The sequence below is a fragment of the Penicillium atrosanguineum genome, assembly GCF_028827265.1.
Source record: "Penicillium atrosanguineum strain IBT 20685 chromosome Unknown utg000003l_segment0_segment0, whole genome shotgun sequence".
NCBI classification, from domain to species: Eukaryota; Fungi; Ascomycota; class Eurotiomycetes; order Eurotiales; family Aspergillaceae; genus Penicillium; species Penicillium atrosanguineum.
Genome location: NW_026623135.1, coordinates 2,836,569 through 2,864,013, shown reverse-complemented (window position 1 = coordinate 2,864,013; position 27,445 = coordinate 2,836,569). Strand labels below are relative to the sequence as shown.

General features: G+C 50.7%; 13 protein-coding genes across 13 annotated transcripts; 7 read left to right on the top strand and 6 right to left on the bottom strand.

The window, feature by feature from the left end:
• Positions 1-553: 553 nt before the first annotated feature.
• On the top strand, positions 554-1,982 carry N7443_004509 (uncharacterized protein; the record flags this gene model as incomplete). The annotated part of the gene is made up of 2 exons (XM_056884565.1): positions 554-925; positions 1,038-1,982. The coding sequence occupies 2 exons, from the start codon at positions 554-556 to the stop codon at positions 1,980-1,982; spliced, it is 1,317 nt and encodes a 438-aa protein (XP_056742843.1).
• A 284-nt stretch (positions 1,983-2,266) lies between these two features.
• On the bottom strand, positions 2,267-3,278 carry N7443_004508 (Peptidase S10 serine carboxypeptidase; the record flags this gene model as incomplete). Its single annotated transcript, XM_056884564.1, has 2 exons — positions 2,267-3,017; positions 3,103-3,278. 2 exons carry the CDS (start codon positions 3,276-3,278, stop codon positions 2,267-2,269), a joined length of 927 nt encoding a protein of 308 aa, XP_056742842.1.
• Positions 3,279-3,640: 362 nt separating this feature from the next.
• N7443_004507 (uncharacterized protein) lies at positions 3,641-4,490 on the top strand (the record flags this gene model as incomplete). Its single annotated transcript, XM_056884563.1, has 3 exons — positions 3,641-3,728; positions 3,791-4,231; positions 4,288-4,490. The coding sequence occupies 3 exons, from the start codon at positions 3,641-3,643 to the stop codon at positions 4,488-4,490; spliced, it is 732 nt and encodes a 243-aa protein (XP_056742841.1).
• Positions 4,491-4,637: 147 nt separating this feature from the next.
• On the bottom strand, positions 4,638-6,912 carry N7443_004506 (putative C6 transcription factor; the record flags this gene model as incomplete). The annotated part of the gene is made up of 6 exons (XM_056884562.1): positions 4,638-5,001; positions 5,055-5,146; positions 5,201-5,812; positions 5,865-6,282; positions 6,338-6,770; positions 6,870-6,912. 6 exons carry the CDS (start codon positions 6,910-6,912, stop codon positions 4,638-4,640), a joined length of 1,962 nt encoding a protein of 653 aa, XP_056742840.1.
• A 577-nt stretch (positions 6,913-7,489) lies between these two features.
• Positions 7,490-9,448, bottom strand: N7443_004505 (uncharacterized protein; the record flags this gene model as incomplete). Its single annotated transcript, XM_056884561.1, has 7 exons — positions 7,490-7,635; positions 7,689-7,749; positions 7,801-7,957; positions 8,014-8,363; positions 8,421-8,830; positions 8,891-8,980; positions 9,055-9,448. 7 exons carry the CDS (start codon positions 9,446-9,448, stop codon positions 7,490-7,492), a joined length of 1,608 nt encoding a protein of 535 aa, XP_056742839.1.
• Positions 9,449-10,068: 620 nt separating this feature from the next.
• N7443_004504 (fungal specific transcription factor domain-containing protein) lies at positions 10,069-11,943 on the bottom strand (the record flags this gene model as incomplete). Its single annotated transcript, XM_056884560.1, has 3 exons — positions 10,069-11,453; positions 11,506-11,834; positions 11,918-11,943. 3 exons carry the CDS (start codon positions 11,941-11,943, stop codon positions 10,069-10,071), a joined length of 1,740 nt encoding a protein of 579 aa, XP_056742838.1.
• A 1,612-nt stretch (positions 11,944-13,555) lies between these two features.
• On the top strand, positions 13,556-14,795 carry N7443_004503 (uncharacterized protein; the record flags this gene model as incomplete). The annotated part of the gene is made up of 3 exons (XM_056884559.1): positions 13,556-13,745; positions 13,895-14,291; positions 14,342-14,795. The coding sequence occupies 3 exons, from the start codon at positions 13,556-13,558 to the stop codon at positions 14,793-14,795; spliced, it is 1,041 nt and encodes a 346-aa protein (XP_056742837.1).
• Positions 14,796-15,394: 599 nt separating this feature from the next.
• N7443_004502 (uncharacterized protein) lies at positions 15,395-15,814 on the top strand (the record flags this gene model as incomplete). Its single annotated transcript, XM_056884558.1, has 1 exon — positions 15,395-15,814. The coding sequence occupies one exon, from the start codon at positions 15,395-15,397 to the stop codon at positions 15,812-15,814; it is 420 nt and encodes a 139-aa protein (XP_056742836.1).
• A 963-nt stretch (positions 15,815-16,777) lies between these two features.
• Positions 16,778-17,965, top strand: N7443_004501 (Tetratricopeptide-like helical; the record flags this gene model as incomplete). The annotated part of the gene is made up of 3 exons (XM_056884557.1): positions 16,778-16,960; positions 17,018-17,167; positions 17,234-17,965. The coding sequence occupies 3 exons, from the start codon at positions 16,778-16,780 to the stop codon at positions 17,963-17,965; spliced, it is 1,065 nt and encodes a 354-aa protein (XP_056742835.1).
• Positions 17,966-18,818: 853 nt separating this feature from the next.
• On the top strand, positions 18,819-20,227 carry N7443_004500 (OSTA/TMEM184 family protein; the record flags this gene model as incomplete). The annotated part of the gene is made up of 5 exons (XM_056884556.1): positions 18,819-19,036; positions 19,086-19,341; positions 19,439-19,540; positions 19,602-19,751; positions 19,811-20,227. 5 exons carry the CDS (start codon positions 18,819-18,821, stop codon positions 20,225-20,227), a joined length of 1,143 nt encoding a protein of 380 aa, XP_056742834.1.
• Positions 20,228-22,102: 1,875 nt separating this feature from the next.
• Positions 22,103-23,073, top strand: N7443_004499 (uncharacterized protein; the record flags this gene model as incomplete). The annotated part of the gene is made up of 3 exons (XM_056884555.1): positions 22,103-22,480; positions 22,529-22,726; positions 22,780-23,073. The coding sequence occupies 3 exons, from the start codon at positions 22,103-22,105 to the stop codon at positions 23,071-23,073; spliced, it is 870 nt and encodes a 289-aa protein (XP_056742833.1).
• A 649-nt stretch (positions 23,074-23,722) lies between these two features.
• N7443_004498 (uncharacterized protein) lies at positions 23,723-24,751 on the bottom strand (the record flags this gene model as incomplete). Its single annotated transcript, XM_056884554.1, has 1 exon — positions 23,723-24,751. One exon carries the CDS (start codon positions 24,749-24,751, stop codon positions 23,723-23,725), a length of 1,029 nt encoding a protein of 342 aa, XP_056742832.1.
• Positions 24,752-25,212: 461 nt separating this feature from the next.
• Positions 25,213-27,123, bottom strand: N7443_004497 (TCP11 family protein; the record flags this gene model as incomplete). Its single annotated transcript, XM_056884553.1, has 2 exons — positions 25,213-26,196; positions 26,260-27,123. 2 exons carry the CDS (start codon positions 27,121-27,123, stop codon positions 25,213-25,215), a joined length of 1,848 nt encoding a protein of 615 aa, XP_056742831.1.
• Positions 27,124-27,445: the final 322 nt, after the last annotated feature.

Sequence of the window (27,445 nt, the reverse complement as noted above, 5' to 3'; positions counted from 1 at the left end):
TGAAATTCAATCTGCTTTTTGCTATCTTAGCTATGGCCAGCACTGGGTCTTGTTCTACGACTGGCCCTGGGGCCAAAGGAATGTACATAATGCTTTTCAGACCGTGCTATGCTCAACATAGGAGGGTAAATAGACTTTTCTAGACCGTTGTTAATCCTAAATGTAAAAGAGGAGATGTTGTGTATCTCCGACACGCACCCCGGAGTATCGGTTTTACTCGATACGGCACCGATCGGCCCCCATCGATGATTCACCATCGGCGAATGCGATGGCACCATCTGGGAAATTGACATCGTGATATGGATTATTAGTGATTCCAGAACATAATGCATGTCATCCTAACTTGAATGCTCTATAGCCCCAAAGCCATAAAACAAATTGTCCGGACCGATCGCCCGATGCCGCCTTTTATCTTCCGTTATCGACTGATTTGATCTTGGCCCTCCCACATTTTCCCGATTCAAGGTGACACCTGGGAGGATCTTGTTATTTTACACAGATCCCCCCAGCCGTCATTCTTTATAATGCCATTGACCCTATCACTTTGCCCTCCATGGAACCCAATCCCGTCCTGGTGCCTGCATGGCCTCTTACGCCTCCCGATCCCTCGATCCCCCCACCTTCCGCGACGAAAGATGTGTCCTCAGTCGTCACTGCCATTCATGTCATGTCCACTGAGCGCGCTGCCCTCGCGCATCTTGAACATCTCTACCAGACGGATGCGCGGGCGCAGCAGGATCTTGCTAGGGCGGTGGACTTGATTGCGCGCAGTGTGCGCGAGGCGGGCAAGCTGGTGGTCTGCGGCGTTGGAAAGAGTGGGAAGATCGGACGCAAGATTGAGGCGACTATGAATAGTTTGGGTATCTACAGTGCTTTCTTGCATCCGACAGAAGCATTGCATGGGGATTTGGGATTGGTGAGACCGGTAAGTTCCTACAGTTCCTGCTGCCTGCATGATCTATATCGCGATCTGCGGACATGGCCAAGGCAATTACCCAAGAAATTCAGTGGTTCAGATTCTAACTAAGATTGCGCAGAATGATACGATGCTCCTCATCTCTTTCTCTGGTCGCTCTCCTGAGCTTCTTGCGCTGCTTCCGCATATCCCTGCTTCCGTCCCAATTATCGCTCTGACATCGCACATGCAACCTGAGACGTGCCCATTACTGTCCTTTCATGCTCCTTCTGGGATGGGGATACTACTTCCAGCTCCTATTCACGAAGAAGAAGAAGCCTCACTAGGCGTTAGTGCCCCGACCTCATCTACAACTGTTGCGCTATGCCTAGGCGATGCTCTAGCTATCGCTACAGCGCGGAAGCTACACACTGCTCCAGGACAAGGCCCAGCCGAGGTATTTAAAAGCTACCATCCCGGTGGTGCCATCGGTGCCGCAACGGCAGGCACGCCGTTGACTACACCGTCAAGCGGTGTTTCCACAACCTTTGACTCTCCCTCTTCGTCCATTTCTCTTCCATGGGAAGACCTCAATTGCAGCTCATCGATTCCTCCCTTCACGTTGCAACCACCTCCAGAGCAACGGCGGATTCCAATGGACATGCTTGTTCCTCTTGATCAAATCCCTACCGCCTCGGTATCTCCATCACAACCCTCTAGCGACCTGCGATTACTCGACATCCTTCTCACGGCGATTCAGCACCCCAATGCTAAGTCATGGGTATTCTCATCCCCATCTGAGATATTCCCTCCACGCCGGATTCGATCTCTTCTCTCGCGACACACTGATGTCGACATGCGAGTTTCTGATGCAATAGCAAAAGACTCCGGCTGCCTGCCTGTAAATAAAGCTGACTGGCTACTGGTCCCTGACTCAATCCCGCTTGCTGAACTGCGGCGTCTTGTGTCCACATCCCGAACCGGAGCCGCTTCGGTATCGGTTATTGCCGTCATGAAGGACTCTGCATCCCCCGCCAGTTGCATTGGGGTAATGGAGGTGGAAGATCTACTGGGAGAATATTTATAAAGACATTCTCATCTCATTTTTGTTTTTTGGCATACCATTTACATTCTCTTGTGCATGGTTCATGATGTTACGCCTGCTTTACCTTTGGATTTACATATACTTGTCTCTATACGACCTGCACATATACGCTTTCCTTTGCAGGAAGCATTACCTTTCTCTCATCCAAGCTGCAATGCTTTCTAACAATTTCTGATAATACAAACGATGTAAAATGCTATTATACACAACCCGGCTCCATTTCCAACCCTCTAGGCCCAGAGACGCATTCCCCAGCGCTGGGGCTTTTACACCTTCACAATAGGCTTGATACCCTTGTGAATAGCAGCAATGCCACCAGTCAAGTTCTCATACCCCTTTCCAGGGATCATAAACCCAGCCTTCTGAATCATACCCCGGAACTCATCCTGACTCGGGAACTGCTCAATACTCTCAACAAGATACTGATAACTATCCCGATCCCCAGCAACAAGCTGTCCGATCATGGGAATCGCACTGAAGTTCCAACGCTTGTAAATAGCATCAAAGACAGGGTTATCCACCTTACTGAACTCCATGCAGGCAAAAACACCACCGGGCTTCAGCACACGGTAGGCCTCATTCAGCGCAGCCTGCTTATCCGTGAAGTTGCGAATCCCAAACACAACGGTGTACAGATCCACTGACGCACTCGGGATATGAGGCATATGCTCGGCGTTGGCCTCGACGAAGTCAAGTCGCGGCGTATTGTAGTAGGGAGTGTTGACTGAGCGCTTACGGCCTTCGGCTAACATGTCGGCGTTGATGTCGGAGATGGTCACGCGGGTTTCGATGTCGTGGTTGATGTTGGTTGCGTGGTCGAGCATGCGGAATGCGATGTCGCCGGTCCCGCCGGCGATGTCGAGGATGTTCCATCCTTTGCGGTGCGGGCCGGCGGGGAGGGGGAGCCCGGGTTCAGGGAGCGCACGAAGTGGTCTTTCCACAGGCGGTGGATTCCAAGGGACATCAGGTCGTTCATTGTGTCGTAGGAAGATGCGACGGAGCTGAAGACAGCGCCGACTGGGGGATAGCCGTTAGTCTGTGGTTCTAGGTCCAATTGGTGTACAAAGATGGTCCTAGGTAAATGGATGTCTTACCTCGCGACTCCTTCTCGGATTCAGGCACATTGGTGAAGCCGAAGTGTGTCATGCGGTCCTGTTCGGACTTGAACTGGTTCTGGGTTTGGCGAGTGCAGGAGAAGCAGCGGTAGGGAGTAGCGGGCTGGAAGGCACGACGCTTGGCACTGTGGTGCAGTGCACGCCAGGCGGGATGGGACGACATGATGGGCAATTGGAAGTTGGATGCAAGTTGGAGATGAGACGGGGGAACTTTTCGGCCTCGCGAGATGCCGCGAGACCCACTCGAGTTCCTCTATGGGCCAATCAGGTTGCGTATGTTGCGAGCTGTCCAGTCGTACAGTCGAACTCAACTTCAGCTACATGATCTTTTATGTTTACGGATCTTACGGATCTATTGGGTTTGTAATTACTCTCCGTTGGCTATCTCCGTGTCTCGGTTGATGGGATTGCGAATCTATAAAGCTGGTCGATATCCTTTCTTCGCCGTAGATCAAACGCCTGAACTAGATATCTCGAGTCTCCTCAAAACAACAATATATCGTACATCTCCAGGCCATATGCGAAATGACCTCCAGCAATCTATCTCATTGTTGCTCTACTGGCTTCTTGCATGAAGGGAAAGCCAAAGGCGAAGTCAAGAACATCGCAAACAGTCGGTTCCAAGCTAAAACAGTACATCGGGCCATCAGCACTAATCTTCAGAACATTCAATAGTCTCAACTTACCTCATCTACCCACCCGACCAATCCACCCAAAACGCGATTCTGATCCTTACCGACGTAATCGGCCACGGCTTCATCAATGCCCGACTCATCGCAGACCAATTTGCCTCCAAAGGATATTTCGTCGTGATGCCCGATCTCTTCAACGGCGACAGCGTCCCCCTCAACAGACCTCCGGGCTTCCAGATAATGAACTGGGTCCAAAACCATCTACCTCTTCAGACAGACCGTATCATCGATGTAGTGTTGAAAGAAATGCGTGTGAAGATGGGTTGTGAACAGATTGGTGGCGTGGGATATTGTTACGGAGGAAAGTATGTATGCCGCTATTTGAAGAAGGGGATGTTGGATGTGGGCTTCATGGCGCATCCAACTATGGTTGAGGCGGACGAGTTGAGGGGGGTTGAGGGGCCGTTGAGCATTGCGGCTGCTGGTAAGTTGGATTGTTGTCTCTAGAGATGTGGTTTGGAGTGCTAATGGTCGCTTTAGTAAGGGACTTCGTGTTTAGCAAGGAAAAGAGGCGTGAGAGTGAGGATATTTTGGATAAGTTGGATGTTCCTTATCAGATTAATTTGTTTTCGGATGTGGAGCATGGGTTCGCTGTTCGTTGTGATATGGAGAAGCCTCGTCAAAGGTTTGCGAAGGAGCAGGCTTTTGCTCATGCCGTTGCGTGGTTTGATCAGTACCTCTAGAAGTAGTTTGGAACATTGAGCTACAGAACACCTACTTATGAATTTTCGAAGGAAATAGATCTGCTAAACCACGGATAAGCAAGATAATCCCTTTATTGAAGTAAACTTATGAACAGAATCATATATACACACACTGCCCGTAAACCTTCATTCGAACGCCAAAGGAAAGAAACCCTCAGATTGGGAGTTGTCTAGCGGCCACGGCCAATCACTCAGTAACTCCGGCGGCAACTGGAACTGCAGCATCTGATCGTGCATTCCCGCTGTCGTACTGACAGTTGGTGCTGGGGCACTGTGAGCGTATGTGGGTGGGGGGTAAACAGGCTCGTGCTTGACATTCATATGCATGGTAGTGCCATTGGGAGGATGTGGGGCCGTTGCAACGTTTAGGAGTCGTGATGTGCGCATGTAGCCGTCGATTCGATCGACTTGAGATCGGAGGCGTTGACTTGCACCTGCTGCGCGATGAAGGCCGCATTCGAGGCGGTTGAGGAGATCGGCCATTTCGAGGCTGTCGATCATTGTGAGCATGAGAGCTTGCTTTTGATGCTTTAGAGGACTTACAGTAATGTGCGGACGCGGAGGTAGGATGCGTCTGAGAGACTGCCTTCCATGACCGAGCCGAGGATATATCCAATTCCACCAAGATGGTGAAGCTGAGTTTTGAATGTTAGGATGAGGAGAAAGGGAGACATAGCTAGGAAACCTACCAATGGTGAACTGATGGCCTTCAAATACTCCACCGGCACCTTGGAAAACACACTAAGCAACTCGCCAGCCACATCACACTTTCCGTCGACTCCAATTTCCTCGGCGGACAAAAGCACCATTCTCAATAGCTGTAGAGTAGCCTGGATATTGGCAGACTGGAAACCAAATAGATCTTTCCCCATGTCACCAGTCGTAGGTGGCATTTCGCGAAATTGCGATGGCAGTGCAGAGTACATATTCAGAACACGCTCCATAACCGCAGGCTCCGACATGGAAGTTGGGCTGAATAGCGACCAGACTTCCTGTGTTCCGTTGGCCGAGGAGAATTTCCGCCTTGTGCCATCTACCACATGCTCCAGTATGCGGTAAAGGTCGGTTGTGAAATTCCATCCTTGCATCCAGCACAAGGATTGTCTTGAGACACCGGAGGCGGGACTCTGGCCGATCGTGCTCGATCCGGGTGATACTGGTTGCATTGTGTAGCCTTGTGCGGTGATGTAATGGTCGTCGACCTCAGTAGGATACCGTACGAGAGAATGCGCCTCACGATAGCGGATCACGCCTCCCCATACGACAGTTGAGTAGATGTCGAGGGTGTAGATTGACCAGAACTTTGAGTCAATTAGCCGGGCAAAATCCTCGGTGGACGTAATAAGAACCTACCAATCTCCGCCTTTCCTCAACCTCGATGGGACTTATATCTTTCGGCCAGAGCTTCTCATCATGGAACCCTTCCATGGTTATTAGAGTATGGTACATACCAGAGTATTTCTGCATGTTCTTGATCTGGCCGTTCTGGATACTGACGATTGCAAGAATGGCACACGCACGCATATAATTCATCCCCTTCGCAGCTGCAAGATCTCTGGGTAATGAATCTTTGGCTGCGGCATAGAAAGCCTCCGAAGGGGGCTCCAGAAGTTCCTCCCGGCACCACCGAGTGGAGTATAGCGCGCCATCGCGTGCACGCCCTGATGCCAAGGAGCAAACTGCCATGGTCGAGGCAAAAAGGCCTTGGTTGTGAAGATGTTCTCTGTTGTTTACCTGCTCTATGAAGGATGGCCTGTGAAACAGAGGAAAGCTAAGTTCACTTGGTCAGTATATGAGTCAGTAAGCGGAATGGGTCGAATGCCTACATTGGATAGACGATTTCGAAATAGACCTGAACGAGATTCCTGATCTGCCGGTCACAGGAGATAGCAAAAGCCTTCCAAGAATTACGCAATGCACCATCATCATCGTACCCCTCCGCCGTTGACCAGCCTTGATTAAAAGAGACCCAAGGATCCTCCATTAAAGACGACCGGGAACCCGACTCTGGATGCATAGAGCTCCTAGAAGCAGCAGACCCCGGCTCCCTCTCGACCGGATTCTGACTCGTCGGTGAATCTATCACCGGCTTCGCAATTGGCACATCCCTCGCAGCGGCTCTAGTACCAGCCTTGACACCGCGCCGTTTAGCCGGACGATCAAATGTACACGCGACATCAAAGTCGACGCAGTTCTGACAGCGGCCTAGCGCATCTTCGCTCGGTCTGCATTTGATACTACGCCTATTGCAGAAGTCGCCTAAACGGCAATGCAGTCAGTTTTACCGTCTCACATCCGGGGATCCGCCGAATGCAAAGTGGAGCAGGGTTCACGGTTCACGCGGGGGAAGCTACTTACAGGCCTTGGAGACGCGCTGGAGCTTTCGCGGTTTTTGCGACATTCACTCGGAAGTCATGCCAACACGGTTCGCGGTTCAGAAAAGCCACTAACTGCGGTCCGGGGTTGGGGAAATGTTGCAATGGGGGGCCGTGGAGACCCGGGGGGTTGGCTGGTGATCTGCGCGTACTGTGGGAGAATGGAAAAATATATGAACGGTCAGATCATTGACACAACTCTCAGAAGCAGTCAATCAATGCTCGATCATCAAATCCACCGAATCATGAAGGTTTCAAAGGGCAGCAAAGTAAAGTTGAAGCCCGCGTGGCTGAGTCAGCCGCGTCTCACTGACGCTTAAATCCGCGAATCCGCGATCGCGGGATTACGGCGTTGCGGATTAATTCAAGTATCAAAAATCGTTCTATATGGATTTAGAAGTTGTCATTACAAATCTAGGGTCAACATAAAAAGCTAGTCGTACATGATGGTATCAACGCTGTCTCGGCATTTTAGCCCGTTGTTGGTATTACAAAGCATTATATCATGAAGAGAAGGAATGGATTCGGATTCAGACAGCAAGAGCGACAGAGACTGCATTTTCCGGCTCTTGTTACATGGGCTGTGCTTGGATTTGTCGGCCCTCAAGATTCGCGCTTGGTGGCTTCGGGGACTGCGAGAACATCACCGTGGAGTTTATAAGCTTGCTCCATTCGCCAGTGAAAGGGACTGGGAGTTGAGAATAGGGCCTCGATAGATTCGAGGGAGCGATTTTTGGTTTCGGGGTAGACTGCGTGGTCTAGATTAGCTCATGTAATGGTGCCTGTCCAGAATTTAGCTTACAGAGAAAGACAATGGGTATCCAGAGCAAGTTCAACCCAGCAAAGAGAAAATAGGTACGGCTCTAAGGTTGTGTTAGCTCATTCGTGGGGTATATGCGGTATGCAGCACTTACCCTGATGCCACCAAACATGATGGGGTTGACAAGAGTGGTCATTCCTACACCAATGGCCCAGCCAGTGACACCAAATCCATTGCCCTGGGCTCTCAAGTCACTTGGAAAAATTTCCGTAGGAACCAAAAAGGCCGCAGTTCCCCAAGTGGCAGCATAACTAAGCGCCTGTTGTCAGCCAAGTCCAAAGAATCAGCAGCAGAATGGACAATCTACCCGATGTTGAACAGAAACAGCATTGTGATCGCGCCAGGTGCATATTGAGCCGCCTTGTCGAGCTCATGGAAAAGTGAGACTTCGTATAATGCACCAGCCTGGGGAAAGAAAGAAAGGTCAGCATCGTAGAAAGAATTGAGCCAGATACGCAGACTCACAATCAAATTTACGGCGAACAAGACAGCGGCTCCGCCCATTAAGCAAACTCGACGACCGAGGCGGTCTATAATCTGAGCGCTGATGATCGTACCAAGGATTCCAATGGTATTTATAGCCCCTGCTAAAGCATTCTGTTGTACCTCACTATAGCCGGCTTCTTGAAGAAGAACCGGGGCATAAGCAGTGACAGCCTGTAGTCGTTATGTTCAGTGGATTTGCAAGTAGGTGGAAGTTCCATCTAGTCTTACCGTGATCCCCGTCCATGAACCCATGATTTGAAGCCATATGCACAGCCATGCTCGACGGCCCAGATTTGTGCCCGGTCGCCCACTCCTTCCCAATAAAATCTTTGCAAATTGGAGTGGCGTGCTAGGTTTACTAGCCTGTGCAGTAGTCGAAATCTCTAAATACTCCCGATCGATCTTTTCCGGACTCGATCGATCTTTACGTAACCGGATCAGGAGATCGCGTGCTTCTTCTTTTCGACCCACCGAAGCTAAATAACGGGGGCTATCTGGCAGCATTTTGATAAACAGGACCAGGATCAGCGCTGGGAAACACTGGAAAGCCAGCGGGAACCGCCACCGAACGCCCGAGTACCCATCGTGGACGAATGAGAGACCAAATGAAAGCCAATATGCAACGGCAATCCCTAGATCTGTGAGCAGTCAGTCTCACCGCTCCTTTCAAGTACCAAAAATCAAGATCGGGCGCTCACAATTGGCAATGAACACATAACCGAGAAAGCCGCCCCGATGATTGGCAGCGGAGGTTTCAGAAACCAAGACAGGGGCGATACCCGTCAAAGCTACAGCACGAGTTAGCACCAGGTCAGAAATGGCGCCGTAGCCTCGACTAGTTGGCACTAGCAGGGATGCTCACCACCGGTGCCAATGCCCGTCACGACTCTAGCGCAGATCATAAATTTGGCATTCTGCGCGGCTGATTGCAGGGCTCCTCCTACCAGAGCAAACCATGATCCAGCTAGTAGGCCATTGATACGCCCGACTCGATCTGCAAGCCACCCGCCGGCAAAGCAGCCGAAGATCGCTCCCAAGTAGTACACACTGACAATGCCCCCCTCACGCGTTGTATCCGTCACCGTCCCATCGTGTTTCCCTATACCGACCAGAGTCACATAGGTAGGCGAGGCGTTGACGCCACCCATGACACCCTGGTCATAGCCCTCGAAGAAGATAGAAATAAGCGAGAAAGTTTGGATGACGACGTTGAGCTGGCGAGAAGACAGCCTCCGCCATAGCGTCGTGTAAGCCATGGGATCAAAGCGCCCTAACGGAAGGCCCCGATCGTTCGTATGGGTCCCGCCCCCCTCCCCCGTTAGTTGAGACAGGAGATCTTCAGGTACGAGGCTTGGGAATCGCGGGGAGAAGGACCACTTGTGAGCGCGCCATCATTTAGCACTGGGCCCAACGGGCTTTTTGTACATTAAGCTCCGCGTCTAATTAGCCGTTTTGCCGATCGCCCCTACAGCCGACCTAATCTGGGCTACCATCAATGATGTTGGTATGTAATGTTCAAACCCCGAGCCGCTCGCTTCCAAGGATGAGTTGAGTAGTAATGAGCGACCGCTTGCCAGGCTGTCAAGGTGACTTTTTTCTTAAACTACTGTTGATGGGCAGGTGTTTGATAAAATGTGGTAGGCTTCAAATGTTTGAAAAGCAGAGGTCGCTTGTATGCGTTACGTGGGAAAGCTCCGACTTGTGTCATGCTTGAGATCCATGCCCCTAGAGAATCAGTATGCAAAATCTGACCAATTGACATTCCAATCCTGTGTTGATTTTGTTTTTCCTACCATGAAGAATAAGATTCCTGCAAGACCAGGCTTGTAAGCTCCAAACATTGGGTGATATAATACGTCTGTGGACCCGAGCTGATTTATTCATGAATAGCATTCAACTCAGTCTCCCAATCCCATCCAGGCTCCCTTCCATCGTCAGAAGCAATAGGCGACATCGCCGAAAGCGGAACGCGAACCAAAATATCAGGGTCCACATTCGCGGAGTGTCCCTTGTGTACAATAAAACCAGGCATGCTTACTCCAAGTGTAATTTCATCGACCAAAGCAGGAGAAGGAGGAGTCAAGTAACCATGGCCTTTTTCGAAAATATCCGAGAAGTTGTCGGGGTCTGATGGTATCAGATCAAAGACGGGGTTCTGAGGGTCCATCATTGTCCAATAATCTACTACTGATTTGAGGATTGTCATTTCGGTTTCGGTGAGTTCTTCAACTCGTGGGTTGTTGCGGAGAAGTATGTCACTGTATCGTGCACATTGGAAAGCAAAGGCTTTTAATGCGTTGGCCTGAAGCTCATTAGTATAGTGGTCGAAAGAGAGGAGCAAGGCGATCATTACCATCATCTGAGCATTGCTCCATAATTCGGAAATTTCACCCAAGTAATGGAGTGACGTTCTCAAGTACTCTGCTGAGCTTCGGCTTGTCGAGATGTCATCTCTGTGGAGATGCAATGCGTGAATTGTACTCGCGACCAAAATGCAGTAGCTGTAAACAGAAGGAACCGGCATGTATCCGGCAGCTTTGGCTTCAACAAGAACTGTAACTAAGGATCCGGCATGTATCAAAGATGTGCTGCGTGTTTCTTCTAACCAGGCGGAGGGTATGTCGGAATGTGCCGATGACTGCAATTTCATACCCAGAAGGAATGGATGACTGAGGATGCAGTGAGAGAGATGGTACAATGTGTGCGAGAGAACCATATGTGCGATCTGCTCACGGTCTCCGTCTGGCATATCATTATGAGACCGAGGCTGACCAGGCTCGGCGAGAACAGGATTATTTTTGACGGCTAGCTCCTTCAGGAATTCGAGATCTGTGTAAATGGAACCGTACTCTGAGACAGGATGCCATGGTACTTCTTTAGTGGGCTCCTCGTTCATCATGCACTGGATCGTTCGCCCGAGAACGGCAGCGAGGCCGATGCTGATACCAAACATCCCTGGTTTGAAGGTCATATCTCGAACTTTCTCATCCAAGAGGCCACTCAGTGTAGTGGAATCTGACTTTTTACCCGAACCATGATATGTCGGCAGATTCAGAAGACAATCTGAATCCTTTATAGCGGGCGGTCTTTGAAATGAGCAACACACGAAGCGATCCAGGAGGTACAAAGACCAAAAGAGATTCCGACGCTCTTCTCTCTCCATCTTACAGAGTCTAGAGCTAGGCTCCAGCATCATCTGCAGGTCCTGGCTGATGCGCACTGCCATTCCAATCTTCACCCACGCGCTTCGACGTCGACCGGCTGCTCAAGGTTTCAGCACAAATCATTCCACCCTCTTCCCGGAATTCCTTACCAGTCGCATCAATTACTGCAAGCAGTGCCAAAGCCTGAATGACAGCCACATCATCATGTTCACCCAGCGCGTCTGGCGAAGTTGTGATCAGCTCCCAAGCGCAACGAGCATAATCGTCGATCGTGCTCTGTTTCCGTTCTTTCCATTGCGATCGGGACGAGTAGCGGGTCGCGGTAGCGATCAGGGCGAGCCGGAGGTACAGAGGGACTTGATTTCTTGTGGCCTTGTGATGAAAAAGGTCTGAATTAAAGAAACCATATGGCTTGTTATGACAATGGCGGAAATAAATGTCGCATGCTTCGAGGAATATCTTGTCCGGGGTAGGTGAGCTTCAAGGTGTTCGATGGTCAGTTTTGCCTGGTCAATCCAAAAATCAAGGGACCTTCAAATGGTAAAAGAATTGCGAGTGTACCTGGGAGAGCGATTATGGATAGCCATTGCAATCTTGGAACCTAGGGATTTCAAGTTGGGTGATTCCCGTAGAGAGCGAAACCCCAGCTATGTACGTCGCGACATGTTGGCATTCCCACAAGATTTGCAACCCCATGACCAAAAAAAAAGTTAGAAACCTTGCGGGCCCGGATCTCCGGTTTAAAAAGCACTAAGTTAGATCATATTACTCAATTATATCTTGGCTTGTTACACGGGGCAAGTGGGGGCTTGTCCCGCATTCCTGTTTCTCCGCGTTTAACCGGGGTGGAATCCACTCTAGGAATAACGTCGCATCTTTGGAGCGTGAGTTGCCTGATAAGACCATCATGGCACGTTAGTGATATTTCCAGAGTCCTCAACTACAAGAATAATTCAATGTGGAGCGAGTGAGATAGCTGGGGCCAGGCGGAGACAAGGCGGAGCAAGGTCTGCAGTAGCTTCGCCGCTAACTTGTTTGAAGAACACCAGTCAGAGTCAAAGGTAGACGGCCTGAATTAGGACTTATGAGCGTCCACGGGAATGGATGCGTTCTTATCTCGAGCCGCAGGGTCTCCCTGGTTTCGGGCGTCACACGTCAGCCCAAAGTACGAGAAGCAGGAATGCGGGAGTCGTGATGTGTCGTTCATAAAGCCATTCAAAGGAGATCTCGGCGAACAAAATGCACACCAAGTAACGTCCACACATTTAAGATTCTATTCTTCTTGCTCGGCTTATCTTCATAGCTTAGTTCGGCATTCCCGTGCCGCCCCGTGCCAACGGCGCCATTCCACTGATCAACCCGCCACAAGCTGATTTCTAGGGGCCTTTTTAGGCTGTTTATGCATGGAATCATCTTCAAAAGTTCGCCACTCTCCGCATGGGCCAATACCAACCCTTTATTGGGTCATCAATATCATGATTAAAGCGATCTTTGTTAGTTCCAGGCCAGCCACCGTAAGCGGCCCCCACTATCGGATTATAGATAGTAGGACAAAAGAAACTCCGCTGCGTGGGCTAGCAGAGCTAGAGTACTTGGCGAGGGGCGTGCATCCAGATCACTGAGTGTTGACAATGGTAGGATAATTGAAAAGGTATCAAGTTAGCTTTGGGGACAACTGGGTAAGAGAGTATATCTTCTAGAGGCTTGAAGGATTCGCTGATCCGAGCTTTACCTTATTCCCAGAGGAGGGGCTAGTCCTGCATACGGGCCAGAGCGATCTTACTCAAAAAGGTTCCGAGAACAAGCTACTACATCGCCAGTGTAACCACCAGGCCCACCAACGCCGGCCCTTTGCCCTATTCTGTCATCGAGGCGTCGCTTACCCGCTGAAAGTGACATAAATCTCACCTTGACTTAAGGCTCTCTGCATTATACCCCTCTTTACCGACGTGGAGGCCACAAGAACATGAAAGGTGGGTCAGTTCGACCTCCTAGTCAGGTCTTGCATGTTCCAACTACCGTAAATCCCATCACATTACCTGAAGATATCAATGGTGACGCTGGGGCCAAATGGATTGTGGCTGCAGGTGGTACATTGCAGATTACTATTTTACTTTGCACTTGGAACTTTCTTGTCTGCTGATTTCCTCAACCTAAGTTGCTGCCGCTGCCACCGACGCAGGTTGTTCACCGTTCGCTATGGCTGCGCTTGATGGAAAGCAGATCGGTGTGGTTGTCACCTTTACGATTCTGAACTTTGTTGCAATCACTGCAATGGGGCTTCGGTTCCATTCTATGGCTATTGTACGACGAAAGCTTCAGCTTCACGATGCGCTTTGCATTGTATCCTTGATTATGCTGTTTGGGTATTCTATATGTCTCTTCATCGGTGAGTCCTACCTCCCTGCGATGGTTCATCAAAGCTGAGAAACATCAAGGGATTGCCGACGGTGGAACTGGACTTCACGTATCTCAGGTTTCTTTATCCGCAAGAACGCTTGAGATGAAGGTATCATCGACCAAGCTATCGCATCGGAGTGCATACTGACTTCAAATTACAGATCTTTTTTGCCTCTCAGTTCTTCTGGGCAATTTCCATTGCTTGTTTCCGATTAGGAATTCTCGAATTCTACGTTCAAACCTTCACTACCAGGCTATTCCGAAATTTCGCTTATGGGGCCATGGGCGTTGTATGCCTCTTCTTTATCGCAACCATCGCAGTAATATTGAGACTATGTGTTCCTATCTCATGGAACTGGGAGAAGTCTATTCATGGATCGTGTGGCAGTGAAAGAGCTGCTGAGCTGGCCGCAGCTGGCTTTAACTTGGCATTAGACGTGATCATAGTCCTGTTGCCATTCCCTGTGATCTGGGGACTGCACATGAGTGTGCAAAAGAAAGCTGCTGTTATGGCCACATTTGCTCTGAGTGTTTGGTAAGTGACCTCATGTTTATTGATCTGATGCTTTGCTAACAAAGATTCAGCATCTCCGCAATCAATCTCGCTCGCATTATTCACGTGCTTGAATGCAACCTCATGGATTACACCTTCTGTACAGCAAACAAAGCGATACTAACGGTCGCTGAGATGGCCGTGGGAATTACTGTGGCATGCGTGCCAATGCTGGGACCAGTGATTTTCCCGGAACGTCGTCGAAGATTCTCGAAAGGATACTGTCCAGTCACTACACATAAACGGTGGCATGGCTCTGATTCCAAGGCAAGCCCGCGCAATGATAGTGATACGAATATCGAAGTGGCCATGATACCGAAATGGCAAATGGGCCACGAATGCTCTGTCACTGGGGGCTTGGATGGAAAAGACAGAACGATGCAACCGTCACCAATACAAGTGGGGGATGGGCAGATCGCTGCGTGGCGACAGTTTGAGATACAAGCGGAGGAGGATATAGTACAACCTGAAATTATTAGCCATTAGAAGATGTGAGAGGGTAACTTGAGACCACACCAAATCTCAGTCTGTATAGAAAGTTTGATACAATTCAACATGTCTGAATAATTTAATTTGTCGAGGATCATCTTCAGTGACACTTGCGTCATGCAAGACAGGCTGCAGCTAGATCTATGGTTAAAGGATTCAATACCATGTACGACACGGACTGAAGACACGTCACTTTCATAGATACCTAGGTACCTGCCGCGACTACTTGCTACTGAGGTACTTCGCTGTTGCTGTCAATCGGGCCGATGGAGGCGAGGCCTACATCCATAGAATCAGCCTAACCCCTGCCGTTAAACTGCCTCAACATATAATTGCGTCATTCGGCTTTAACCATGGCCCCAATGGCGTCCTCAGGTGTTTCAGCGCTAATCTGAAGATCGGGGCTCAATTGTAAATAAGAGTGCGTGGCAGCTGGTAGGGTCATTGGCCTTTCGGCCCCCACGCCAAATTCTGAATAGCTGATGAGCGAGGGGCTGAGACCTTTTCCTTGCTTCACCCATATTGAGTCACGTATCATCAAAGAGAGAATACTGCATATCCCGAAATGTTACCTAGACCGGTTTCTTCTCCCCATAATGCCGATCAAGGTCCTCACCTATGCCTACCGCAAACACGGCATTTCTCTCGGATTTCAAAGAGCTCTACGAAGCGCACGTCGAATTTTTGAAGGGTACAGTATCTTCGGTGACGAATCTCCGCTTTCTCATAAGCGCAGCTACATTGCTCGCTATACAATCGATTCTTCGACCGAAGGCGTGACGAACACACGCAATGCCAGCACACCAGCAAGAGCGATTGTCGGCCAACAGTCAGACTTCGATTTTGACGCCTATGCCGAGCTTATGTCCGAGGACCAAATTGCTTATGACGCCTTCCTGGCTAAGGTCTTTTTCCCCGAAGCTGCGGCTGAGATTGCCGCGGACGAAGAGAAGTCCCATGGTAAGTCGAAGCTCGCCATTGTGACATCAGGGGATGTGTTTGCGACAACAAAGTGAGAGTCCAAGCCCAATTGACTGGTTGGACCAGACTTAGTATGGCAAATGCCGATATCGATGTGCGGTTCCGCGCAGTTCCTCTCAGGTGGCGGGGGCAGCTGCAGCCAGCCCTGCTTACAAGCGTGCCAAACCAGTCCTAATCAGAAAATATTATCTTCAATCTAATAACAAATCATCATTATATATACCCTTGTATCCCTTCACGGCTGAGACTTTTCACTCCCTGGGCATTAAAGCTTGGTTGACGGATCCGTTACCAGATCGGGCGACGCCGCCACCGACACAGCCTCACTCGGCCTCGGCGGCCTGGAACCCCCACATTTCATCAGGCATCATCAAAACCATCCCTGATAGACGCCAGTACCTCCTCATCGTAATAGACTTTTCACCAGTGACGCAGACATCTTGTCCAGATGGTCAACACAGGTCGTCCCAGTCGTGACTGTGAAAGTTGCCGACAACGGCGAGTCAAGGTGATAAGGCCGTACACCATAATCCAGAACAATCTGAATTAATCCAGTCTAGTGTGATCTTCGCCGTCCGACATGTCAAAAATGTGAGAAAATCGGACGGACGTGTGGATATCGAAATTTAGATGAAGTCAACGTCTCGTTCCTGATCCACACGCCGCAATCTTACAATGATCAAAAAGCTCGCAAGGGACATCAGACCACCAAGAGCTCACAGGAACGAGTACGAGCGATGCAATTGAGTAGTAGGTCATCTACACGCTCATCGTCGGCAGTATCCTCAGAAGACGATCAAGATCGAAACTATAGCCTCTCCCCATTCTACGAGTCGCTAACAATACCAAATCGAATTTTTGAATCGTGGGATATGCACATTATACCATTTATCATCAACCAATTCTCTTTTCCATCAGCGTGTGGTGGACGGATACATGGTTCACTCGAATGTTTCCCAACCCTCCTTAGAAAGTCCGAGCCCGGGTCTGCTCTCCAAATGGCTAGTAAAGCTGTGGGTTACGTTTACCACGCGAACCGAGCCCCTTCCAAAGAGTCAACACTTGCACAACGAAAGATGTACGGAACCGCTTTGAAACAATTACAGTTGGCACTTGGCGACCCGAAACTGCGGAACCAGGACGACATTCTGATGTCTGTCTGGCTTTTATGTCTTTACGAGGTATGAAGCCAATCTGTACAATCAACTCGGAAGACAACTGCTAATTGTTTCTCAAAGCTGATGCTAGGTACTTCGCCTGATGGAAAAGGCCCGTTAGACTGGAGCGTTCACAGCAGAGCTCTCACTGGGTTGATACGTTCCCGGGGCAAGGAGCAATTCAAGACCAAAACCGGACGTCAATTATTCCAACTATCGTATCACTATATTGTATGTGAATTTTATCATATATTTTCAAGCTGACGAAATCGAATGAGCTAATGCATCCTCTTGAAGCAAATTCAATGCTTTCAAACAGGTTCAGACCCTCCACCAGAAGCCCGCGAATGGTTCGACGCCATCGAGTCAAGCGATGATGGAAATCAATACATGTTCATGCCATCGTTTCACTTCGGCAACCAAGCTGCACGCATTTGCAAAGAAGCGAAATCCTCCTGTGGCCCATTGAACTCTACCGCCGAAAAAATCGCCGCAATCGAAAACGCAGTCCAGACATGCAAGGCATTCGAAATGTCGATGAACAAGACCATTGATGATCTTTTCGCCGGTTATACAGCGAGTAAGGCAGTTTTGCTGACAACAAAATTGAACCAGAACATCTCTGTTTTGCGCGTTAGCAACCACCACGATACGTGCTTGCTTCGCCTGTATACGGTGCTTCTGGAACTTATTCAAAATTTCATCAGCCAGCCAGATATTTCTACCATGGAGTTCTTTCGTCTGCTGGGGTTACAACAGACTTGCATGGAGGAGTCGCAACTCCGTATCAGTCGTATTCTTGAAGTACTGCCCCATTTCCTAACGACAGGGCAGAACTTGAATCTTCCGAATTGGGCGGACTCTTTGAAGTTGATGTGGCCACTAAGAGGGGTTCTGTGCTCGCCTGCTGCGCATGAAACACAAATGTGGATGGCGAAGCAAGGATTACGAACCATTGCGTATGAAGGAGGAATCATGCAGGCCGTGGGGTCTTTCTTCAGCAATATCACGATTTACGAGAGCCCATAGATTGAGATAAAAAATGGAGACTAGCACAAGCCCTGAAAATCAAGATATTGCGGATATTGTGAGTTGAAAGGCAATAGAAACATAAGCATAAGCATAAGCAGCCCTTTTGAAGCCCAAAGTTTAAAGGATAGGCGCCGTGGCTGACCTTGAGATAGTTGAAAAATGGCACTACGAAGCCAGATGGAATAACATCCATCTTTTGTCAATTATTTCCAAGCTTAGCCATATGCAGCGTATGGAGTCATCACTTGAATATATTGGCTCTGGGGTCGCCAAGAGATAACCCTGCAACCCCATCCCCCAAACGAACCAGCCTTACGAGGAGCCCCTCTATCTCGTCCTGGAACAGGGCTATGCTCAGCCTATTAAGTGGGGAACATACTGCATACCAGATGAGGAAATTCAACTCGAGGTTCTTCAGCTTCCGAGGATCATTTCCGATGGTCCAAGCTTCGATGACCACGCGCTAATATATACTCTAACCCTATTCGGGTGGGTGATTCGAGGCTATACCTCATCCGGCATAGATCGACGTCTCAGCCTCTGGGCCCAGACTGTAAGCTTTTGGCATTGAGCGTTGGGCTTTCTTTTTCTTCATTTCTCAATGGCGATCAACTACAGCTGGATCGCTTTGTGGCGCAGTGCCAGATTTCCGGTGTTGTTGCGGGGCGGTGTTGATCCATCTTTTCCCTAGCCCCATTTGAGTTGTGGAGGTTATAAGAGAGTCGAAGTCGCTTCGTTTTCTACATCCTGCATCTTCGTTCACACGGTACTTTCGGCGTCATTTTTTACTAAACATTTTAATTACTTTACTCGTTTCTTCTCGGCCTTGGTCTGCAGATAATTATTCACCATGGGCCTCTTCCGTCGTGACAGCGGTAGCAGCAACCACACCTGCCCGATGCTCACCGACTATGCTATAGAAGCACCCGAGCCTTTTGTTGGAACAATCTCTTTCTATCATTTAAACATGATGATCTCTGGTGCCAGTGCGGCCCTCGTCTGTCTAATCATATTCAGCTTGATGTTTTGGCACGCGACACACTTGAGCAAACCCCGAGAGCAGATCAAGTACGGCTACACTTCTACCATTCCAGAAATTTCGCGCTGATGATAGTAGGATTATGAAAATCTGCATGCTTCTTCCACTATACTCGGTTGTATCTTTCATCTCCATTGTCTTCCCCCACGCCAACATATACCTCGAGCCATGGCTCGAACTATTCCAAGGTGTTGCGCTTGGAGCTTTCTTCCTCCTTCTTTGTGAATTCATCTCGAGCGACACCCAGACCGAGGTGAATCTTTTTTTTGCAGCCTTTGAAGTGCCGCAGACGAAGACCGGCGATGATCCTGTTAATGGTCTAGAATGGTTCAGGGTATGTATAAAATGCATCTAAGAGGCACTAAACAACATGGGCAAGTCAAGGTGGCAAGTCTAACAGTCGATAGAAACGATGGATTGCCATTTTCCAGTATCCTGTCGTCGCCACTCTTGTCGCCATTGTCACGGATATCACCCAGGCTGCCAATATATACTGTCTGGACAGCAGCAAGGCATACTTTGCGCACATTTGGGTAAATCAACCACAGGAAAACAACCCGTGCTAGAGTTCTCGACTTACAAATTCCTATCTAGTTGACTGTCATCTCCACCGTGTCTGTTGCTTCAGCCGTGATATCCGTCCTAGCCTTCTACCGAGCCCTCAGCACCCAGTTGAACTCGCGCCAACCCCTTGCCAAGCTTCTGTCTTTCAAACTAATCGTCGGTCTCTCATTCCTCGAACGAGTAAGACGACCCAACCCTCAACCTTAACCCTCAATCCAACCTAACCTTCATCTTCTCAGATCATATTCACTATTCTCCGCTCAAAAAACGCCCTCAAGCCCACATCCACCCTCAGCTACTCCGACGTCAACTTCGGCATCCCGAGCATGTTGATTTGCTTGCAAATGGTCCCATTCGCACTCTTCTTCCCCTATTCTTACCGTGTCTCCCCATACATCAATGCGGGTCCCTACGAGGGTGGGTTCCTGGGCGTCCGTGCCTGGATCGGAGTACTCAATCCGATGGAGATCCTGCGCGCGATTAAGTTTGCGTTCGAGATGGCGACGCAGTTCCGCAGTAAGGGGGAGCCTGCCCAGTATTCGAATGTCGAGCTGGGGAATTCTTACGCCGTGCAGGTGCCGGCGCCGCCTTATGGACATACCGAGCGGGGGCAGACGCCTTCTTATGAGAGGCTTCTGCATGAGGGGAGAAGGTAATCGGTTCCAACACCTAAGGATAATTTGTTCTAGGGCAGGGATAGGAGTTAGGGTTTGGAGTGATTTTATATGGAGCGAGTGCATTCCCATGGTATGCGGGGTCAATGATTTGTCTTGTTATAACTTAGCGATTGCGCTCAGAATGATTGCGATTGAGGTTTTCACCTTTCCAAAGCAGTCGCCGATGATCTGCTTGTTAAAGACCCCGAATAAAGTAGTATCCAGCGATCCCCAAAATTCGACGCTAGAAGCTTCTAGCAAGCAAACTGAAACCAACCCGTAGCACCCTGGAGCAGTTCGCGAAGCAGTGTTATCAGACACCCGCGGGTTCAGAAAGACCCAACCACCGGGTCAAGACATCCCCAACCCCGACCCTGCATGAACCTCACGGGGAAGAAATCCAAGACATTCAGCATCCGGAAAAGCAGAAACTTCGCTTCAAACTAGCGGGGTGTATCGCAGGATACCGGGAGCCCCTTGTCGCAGGAGCGCACGTTGGTGTTTCAGGTTCGAAAGCTTCTCCGTGTCGGACCCTGACAAGGTACCCCGATGACGAAACCGTACAGCGCGATGCTCGTGGTTTTTTCATTAATGGTGTGAACCATAATTCCTCCGGATGATGCAAAGACATGCAATCGACTAGAAAGGAGGTTCTACCACGCCGCAGGAGCCGAGCCGATCGGCCTGGACGCAGGCCGTGGACGGCAAAACAATATCGACAAGACGCTCGGCCCCGTGCCATTTCTCACCCGTCCTTAATTTTCGGGGTCGAGGTCCAGATTCCAGATATTTGTGATGGGGATTTGCGATCGTGCTGCCATCCCCACTGCACACCGCACGGGCAGAGCGGGCGACGCGGGCGGCTCCCGGTAGCTATCCCGAGATCAAATCCGTGGGTCGTTCATTTACTTGAGTCGGGGCGAGTCCAGAATGCAGTTCGGTGTCTATCATCATATCAAGTCGCGGCAGAGACAATCTATGCAACTGGGTGTGGGACCCTGAGGCGGGAGGTGAGAGTGCGATTTTATGTGAAACATGGTTCTGGATGGATGCTGGGCGAAATGCTGGGCTACGCAGCTGTACTGTACTACCCCTCGGTATGGTCACACGGGATGAAACACGAAACGGAGACACGGGATTGGACTTTGGCTTCCCAGATGGTCTAAATTTTCGGATCTCCACTCTTTAAAAGATACAAGATCATACTACGGGATACGTATGTCGACCTGCCTTAGAGCACTCGTTCGATGATAGGTAATTAAATTTCTTCAGAGACAAATCGAGCTGAGCAACTCGGTTGGCCTCTGCCGGCTGTTGACTTGCGCAGAAGTCTGCTCCTGGGCTGAAAGGTGGAAATCTCTTATCGGCATATTAGGGGGGGGGGGCAGCAGAAGTTGCGCCACCTCATCAATGCCAACTCCACCTTCGATTCGCCTGTGCATTTGGCACTACCGTGAGATTAAAGGCCGGTTCCACTCAGAGCGCAATCCGCCAATAAGTCGCCAGTTCCTGAGACGGTGGGCCTAAGCGTAGCGATGTGATTTGGTTCCTTCGGTTCGGCGTGCGCCTGTCATATCACAGAGCAGTACCTTGGGTAGATTCTATAGACATGGAATGGCTGGCCGCTCCACTCCCCGGTAATACCGTATCACTAGATTAAAGTGGTTTACTATAGTGGGTAGGCCTTAATTAACCGCGTCTGCCTGCTCTTCTCCTACTTTTTCATCTCTTTCCCTCCTTTTCGAGACTGCTGTGCAATTCTCATTCCTTTCTTTTAGAGATCTCTCTGTTACACTCTTTTCTACTTGCGAATTGATTTCGCAGTACCACACTCTTTCAAGAACAAACAGACATCGACTGTCCGTCTCTAGCAAAATGCACTTCATCAACAACTTCTCCGTGGCTCTGGTCGCTGCTCTGGCCGCCACTGCTCAGGCTGAGCGTCATCTGCGCCAGCGTCAGTTCCACCGCCACGGCGGCCGCGACAATGAGCTGCCCACCGTCTACAGCACTGTTGGCTCTTCCTCCTCGGCTGCTCCGGTTCCCGTTGCCTCCAGCAGCGTTGCTCCCATCCCGGCCGGCTCGAGCACCTCCGTGCCCATTCCTCTCGGCACTGGTGCCGCTAGCTCTGGCTCTGCTGGCTCCGCTACCTCCGACGTGACCGTGACCTACACTGTGGGCACCGGCACTTCCACCAGCGTCGTCACCACCACTATTCACCACACCGCCACCAACGAGCACACCGTTTGGGCTGTAGGTATCCACTCTCCTGCATCCTGGACTTCACTGACAATTTGATAGACTGAGACCCCAGCCGTCGATGGCCACTCCCAGCAGGGCTCCGGTGATGAGGGCGAGACCACCATCACCCGCCACTCCACTGCCACCGTGACTGCCACTCTCGTCGAGGCTCCCACCAGCGAGGCTGCTGGCGGTAACGGCCAGACTTGCGGCCCTGCTTCCACCGTCACCGTGACTGCCACCGAGACCGTCACTGTCGTAAGTCCCCTCAATCTTGATCACCCTTCCAAGACCATCACTAACATCCCCAGAACAATGGTGTCACCTCTGTCCCCACTGGCGCCAACCACGAGCAGACCAGCAGCTCCAGCAGCGATGCCGCCGACACAGAGACCTCTTCTGTTGTGCCCATCCCTAGCGCCACCCCTAGCGCCCCCTACGGCAACGGCACCTTGCCCATCCCCCACTCCAGCAGCGCCTCGCGCTTTGCGACCAGCTCCGCCGTCCCCTCCAGCTCCGTCAGCTTCACCATCCCCAGCGCTGCTCCCACCCCCTCCGGCACCCCTAGCTCCTTCCGTCCCTCTTTCCACCGCCGCTTCCTGTAAGCGTCACGAAGGCCTGATGATCTGAGAGCGTTCCGAGGTTATTATGTTCTTGCCTGCGCTGGCGCTGTTCTGACTGGGTGGTACTGGACCCCTTCGCGTCTATTTCCTGCTGTTTTCTGGATTTCACTTGGACCTGTGATTTTCTTTTCTTTTCTTGCTTTGGGTGTTTCTGAGATGAGCAATGATTCTGTTCGATCCGTCTCCCGCGAGCGGGTTGCCCCAAACCCTCTTTCTCGGAGCCTCATCGCCCTTTTTTATTCTTTCTTTCCAATGAGATGTCGATGTTTCATGTCCCATTGGAAATTTTATTATGCCTAGGACCTTTACTCGTATTGTCGGACTTGTGACAGCGCCATTGTGAATAGTGGTGTGGCTTTCCTTTTTGTACAAAATTTACCTATTCCGTTGTAGCTTCTCTTTCCCCCTTGGATTGATCTAATTCATCGTGTCTTCCACCGTAGATGTAGATATTGAATTGATTTAGCTATGACTCCGCTTGGCGGGACCTGTCGATCATGCCGATCGTGTAGATCGGCCATCCTCACATGTCTCGAGAGATTTCGAAGATGGAAGTAGTTACCGAATCCAATTCACAGTAATGTACAAGGGTATCATAGAAAGCAACCTTGGAATACACAAAGACCTCCCCTTATTTCTTACCATCCAATGCCCCAAACCCATCCTGCCCCAACCTCCCCCTCATGCCCTCCCACTCCAACCAAGTCACCCCCTGCAACAAACAATCCGCCAAATCATCCAACTTGCCCACCTCACTCTTCCCATCCTTCCTCAATTTCCCCAAATAAGCCCCCACAAGATCCTCTACATCCTTCTCAATTCCAACCCTCCCTTGTTCCAACCATCCCCCCACAATCTCAATCTTCGCTTTCTTCACCTCCCTGGCACTCATCTTCTCTCCACCCCGCTCCTTATCAATCCAGTACTTCACCACCCGCTTTGGCTCGATCCCGTGGATCTCAACCTCGGAGCTGCGCTCTTGGAGTAATGTGTGTAGGACAGCATAGAGCATGCCCTCGAATACGCCAACGCGGATTGTCCATTCCTGGACGGCGCTGCCGCCAGCTGAGCGGAACCGTTGGCGCTCAATTAGGACATGCGTTGGGTTGTAGGTATGTAGGAGGGTGTTGATTAGGATGTAAGCGTTTTTGGCATAGATGGCAGGACAGAATGATTCTTTTTCTTTATTTTTCTTTCCCATTTTTTCCGGGGTGGGATCTTCGGTCGTTCGTGCTCTGGCTTTTGGCTGTGAGAGACTGGCCTCTGGACTCTGCGGAACAGTCACAGCCTGCACGCCAGATGTCGACTTTAAATCCAACCTCGAGATCTCAGACATGGCGAGCCGGCGCCAGGCTGTCAATTCTGGTACCCTCTCTTGGTCGGAGGGAGGGACTTTCAGATGGGCGAAAGCGAGATTCTGAATCCCCATATCGATACTGAGGATACTCATCGGCTTTTCACTATGCATCCCCCCCTTCCGGGTATCCCCCGTCGGTGGGAGCAAGTACGGAGCAAGCATATCCTGAATGCGCTCCATGAGCATGCCATTTGTTCCAGACGACTGAATTCCCGTGGCGCGTGCGACGCGTTGGAGCTGGACTGATTTCAGCCCCATGAGCCACGGCAATGTGTGGCGCCGTAGTGCCGGGGTCAGACGCATGTTGTCCTTTTGCCTGATCCGGAAAATGGGAACTGTCCTGAATCCAAGCGTCAGGGGATCTGGGGTTGATGTTCCCATTCTCGGCATACCGCGCGCAGGGGTGCCGATCGCGCGCCGATCGGGCACGGACCCGTGTCTGCGTGCGGATTCGGGGCTCTAGGGATGCGGTGACCTTCTTTCTGTCTACGGGAATTGGCAAGTTTGGAGAATAAGGTGATCTGATCTTGATTCACGGGTTGATTTCCCGGTTCCAACCAAAAAAATAACAATTGTAAATGAAAACGCCGTCTATATTTCAAAGATCAAAGACACCCATCCTTGCTCGATGTTATCCCTTGCCCAACGCCGGTCCGAAAAAAAGAAAAAAAAAAAAAGAAAAAAAAAACCACCTTGCCAAATCCAAAATGCATGCGCTGAAAAGCTGACAGTGATTATAATAAAATGTTTCAAAAGAAATAGCACTATGCGAACGTGAGAGGTTCCGTCTCCTGCTCTGCGATCTCATCGCGGAGGTAAAGGAGTGGAGCCCATACACGCCAGTGCAAGACACCCATATGCGCAAGACGCATACCAATACGCTCGATATCATATTGCTGCGGTGATAGTGGGTGCGCTGTAGCCGTCGCCACAGGACCCGTCGTAGGCTGGGGTAAAGTGCGCTGAGATTCGCAGATAGCCAGTGGGGAGAGAGGCAGGTAAGTTCGCGCAGAAGCCATGGTAGCGGTGAGTATCTTATCACGCATGGCGTTCTGGAAATAGCGGAAGAGGTCGGACTCGTTGGAGAGGTGCCATTCGAGTGCGGCTTCGATGGGGGAAATTACTTCGTCGGCCACCACGACGTCGAGACAGCAGGCTGCGCAGGCGAAGCGGGCAATTTCGAGACCTATGCAGCGCATGTTTTGGAGCCAGCGGGCGCTGCCACGGACGTCGACGTGGACTTCCGGGTCGTTCTCGGCGTCGCCGACTCGGCTGTCGAGCTCAATGCCGTCTTCCATTAAGGACCAGATCCGGGAGCGGAAGGTGGAGTAGGTCTCGTCGCGGGCGGAGAGGTACCGTTTTTGAGTGTGGACGTAGGATTCGAAGATGTACCAGGCGATATCGAGGTTGATTAGGTTTTGAATGGTTGAGCGGAGTTGCCAGAGGCGATCAGAGTCGAAGAGGAAGGTTTCGGGGAAGTCGGTTGGTGGATCGAATTGGAGGAGCTGGTCGGATATTCCGCGGAAGAGGGCCTCCAAAGGCTTCATGTTATTTTCTTGTTGGGAGGTCGGGCTTTTGGTGGCGTCTTCCTCTATTGCCTTATCTCGCGACGCGTTGTACCATTGCTGGGCGGACTCGACTCGGAAGCTACCACGGCTGAGTTTGCCTTCAAAATATTCTTGGAGAAATGGAACGGTGTCTTCGATGAGGAGGACTCGGAATGTGCGGATTTGGTGGTTGGCGACGTCCTATAGATGGATGAGGTTGTTAGTATGGGGTCCATCAGAAGTGGAGACGGTGGAGTCGCGTACCAATTTCATCGCCTCGAGAATGGCGAATAACGTTTGTAACCCGTTGACGATCTCCTTCGGATCTTGCGACTGCGATCCCTCGGTGACCTGCTCAACCATTCGATCCGCCCATTCATCCCGCATTGGAGCGCAATGTGTCTTGAGCAGCGCCGCCATCCAAGTCGCCAGCGCCACCATGTCGAGGACACCCTTGCGAATCTGCTGCATCAGCAGAGGAACTTCGAGGTTTTGCATGACACTGGGGTGATCGCGCTCCGGGACTAGAGTTTTGATAACCTCTTGCAGGGTTTCGAACATGGCGGGTAGACGAGGATCAAAAGTCCGCCGAGAGCTCCCTCGAGAAGTTTCGCCCTGACCATCGAGCTGAGATGCAATGAAAGCGTAAATCGCAATCTCCGAAGCTATCGAGTCCCAATAATCGGCAGCTTCCTTCCGCTTGCGCTTCCCCTTCTCACCATCCAAGTCGGGCTTGAAATGTAGGTCGCGGTCGAAGTTGGCATCCATGCGAAGGTTGATATTGCTCATGATACAGGGCAGGTCAAGTTCACTGAGTGTTTTCTTTGTCACGGGAGGATGGCGTTTGGCCTTGCATAATAGTCGTTGGTCGCGCGAGCTCAGCCCCAACGTCTGGGGAATGCAGATAGCTTCCGGGGAAGGCGAGGGATCTCTCCTCGCGCTTGAGGCGGTCGGACGAGCTCCCGGAGGATAAGCGAACGGCGCCTGGCGTCGACGACTAGGGTGCACATTGGCGGAAGCGTCATGGCTGTGAGAATCGCGGCGTTCCTTGTGGTACTCTTTGGAGCGGTCCAGCGGGCCGTCGCCCTCGTCCTGCGTGCGGGCCTCTTTGGTGCCCTGGAGATCCATGGTGAATCTCACACTGCACCGAGGTTAGCTATATTTGGGAACTTCAGGAGATGGCGGTCAAGCCATCCCCGACTCGAACGTACAAAGTCTCTGATTTTTCACTGCTTTGATCGCCCCCCTGTTTGCCTCAGGCAGGCAGCCAATCCGCGTCGGCTTCCAAGTGATGCAAGTGAGCTGTCAATTGTTGTGGAGCAACGAGATTTGCGGATTTGCGACTTCGCGAGTTTGTGATTTGCAGATTCGCAGATTCGCAGCTTTGCAGATTTGCCTCCTCGTGGTTATACTCTCTCGTCTTTCGAATCAAGTCAGGCGAGACATCAAC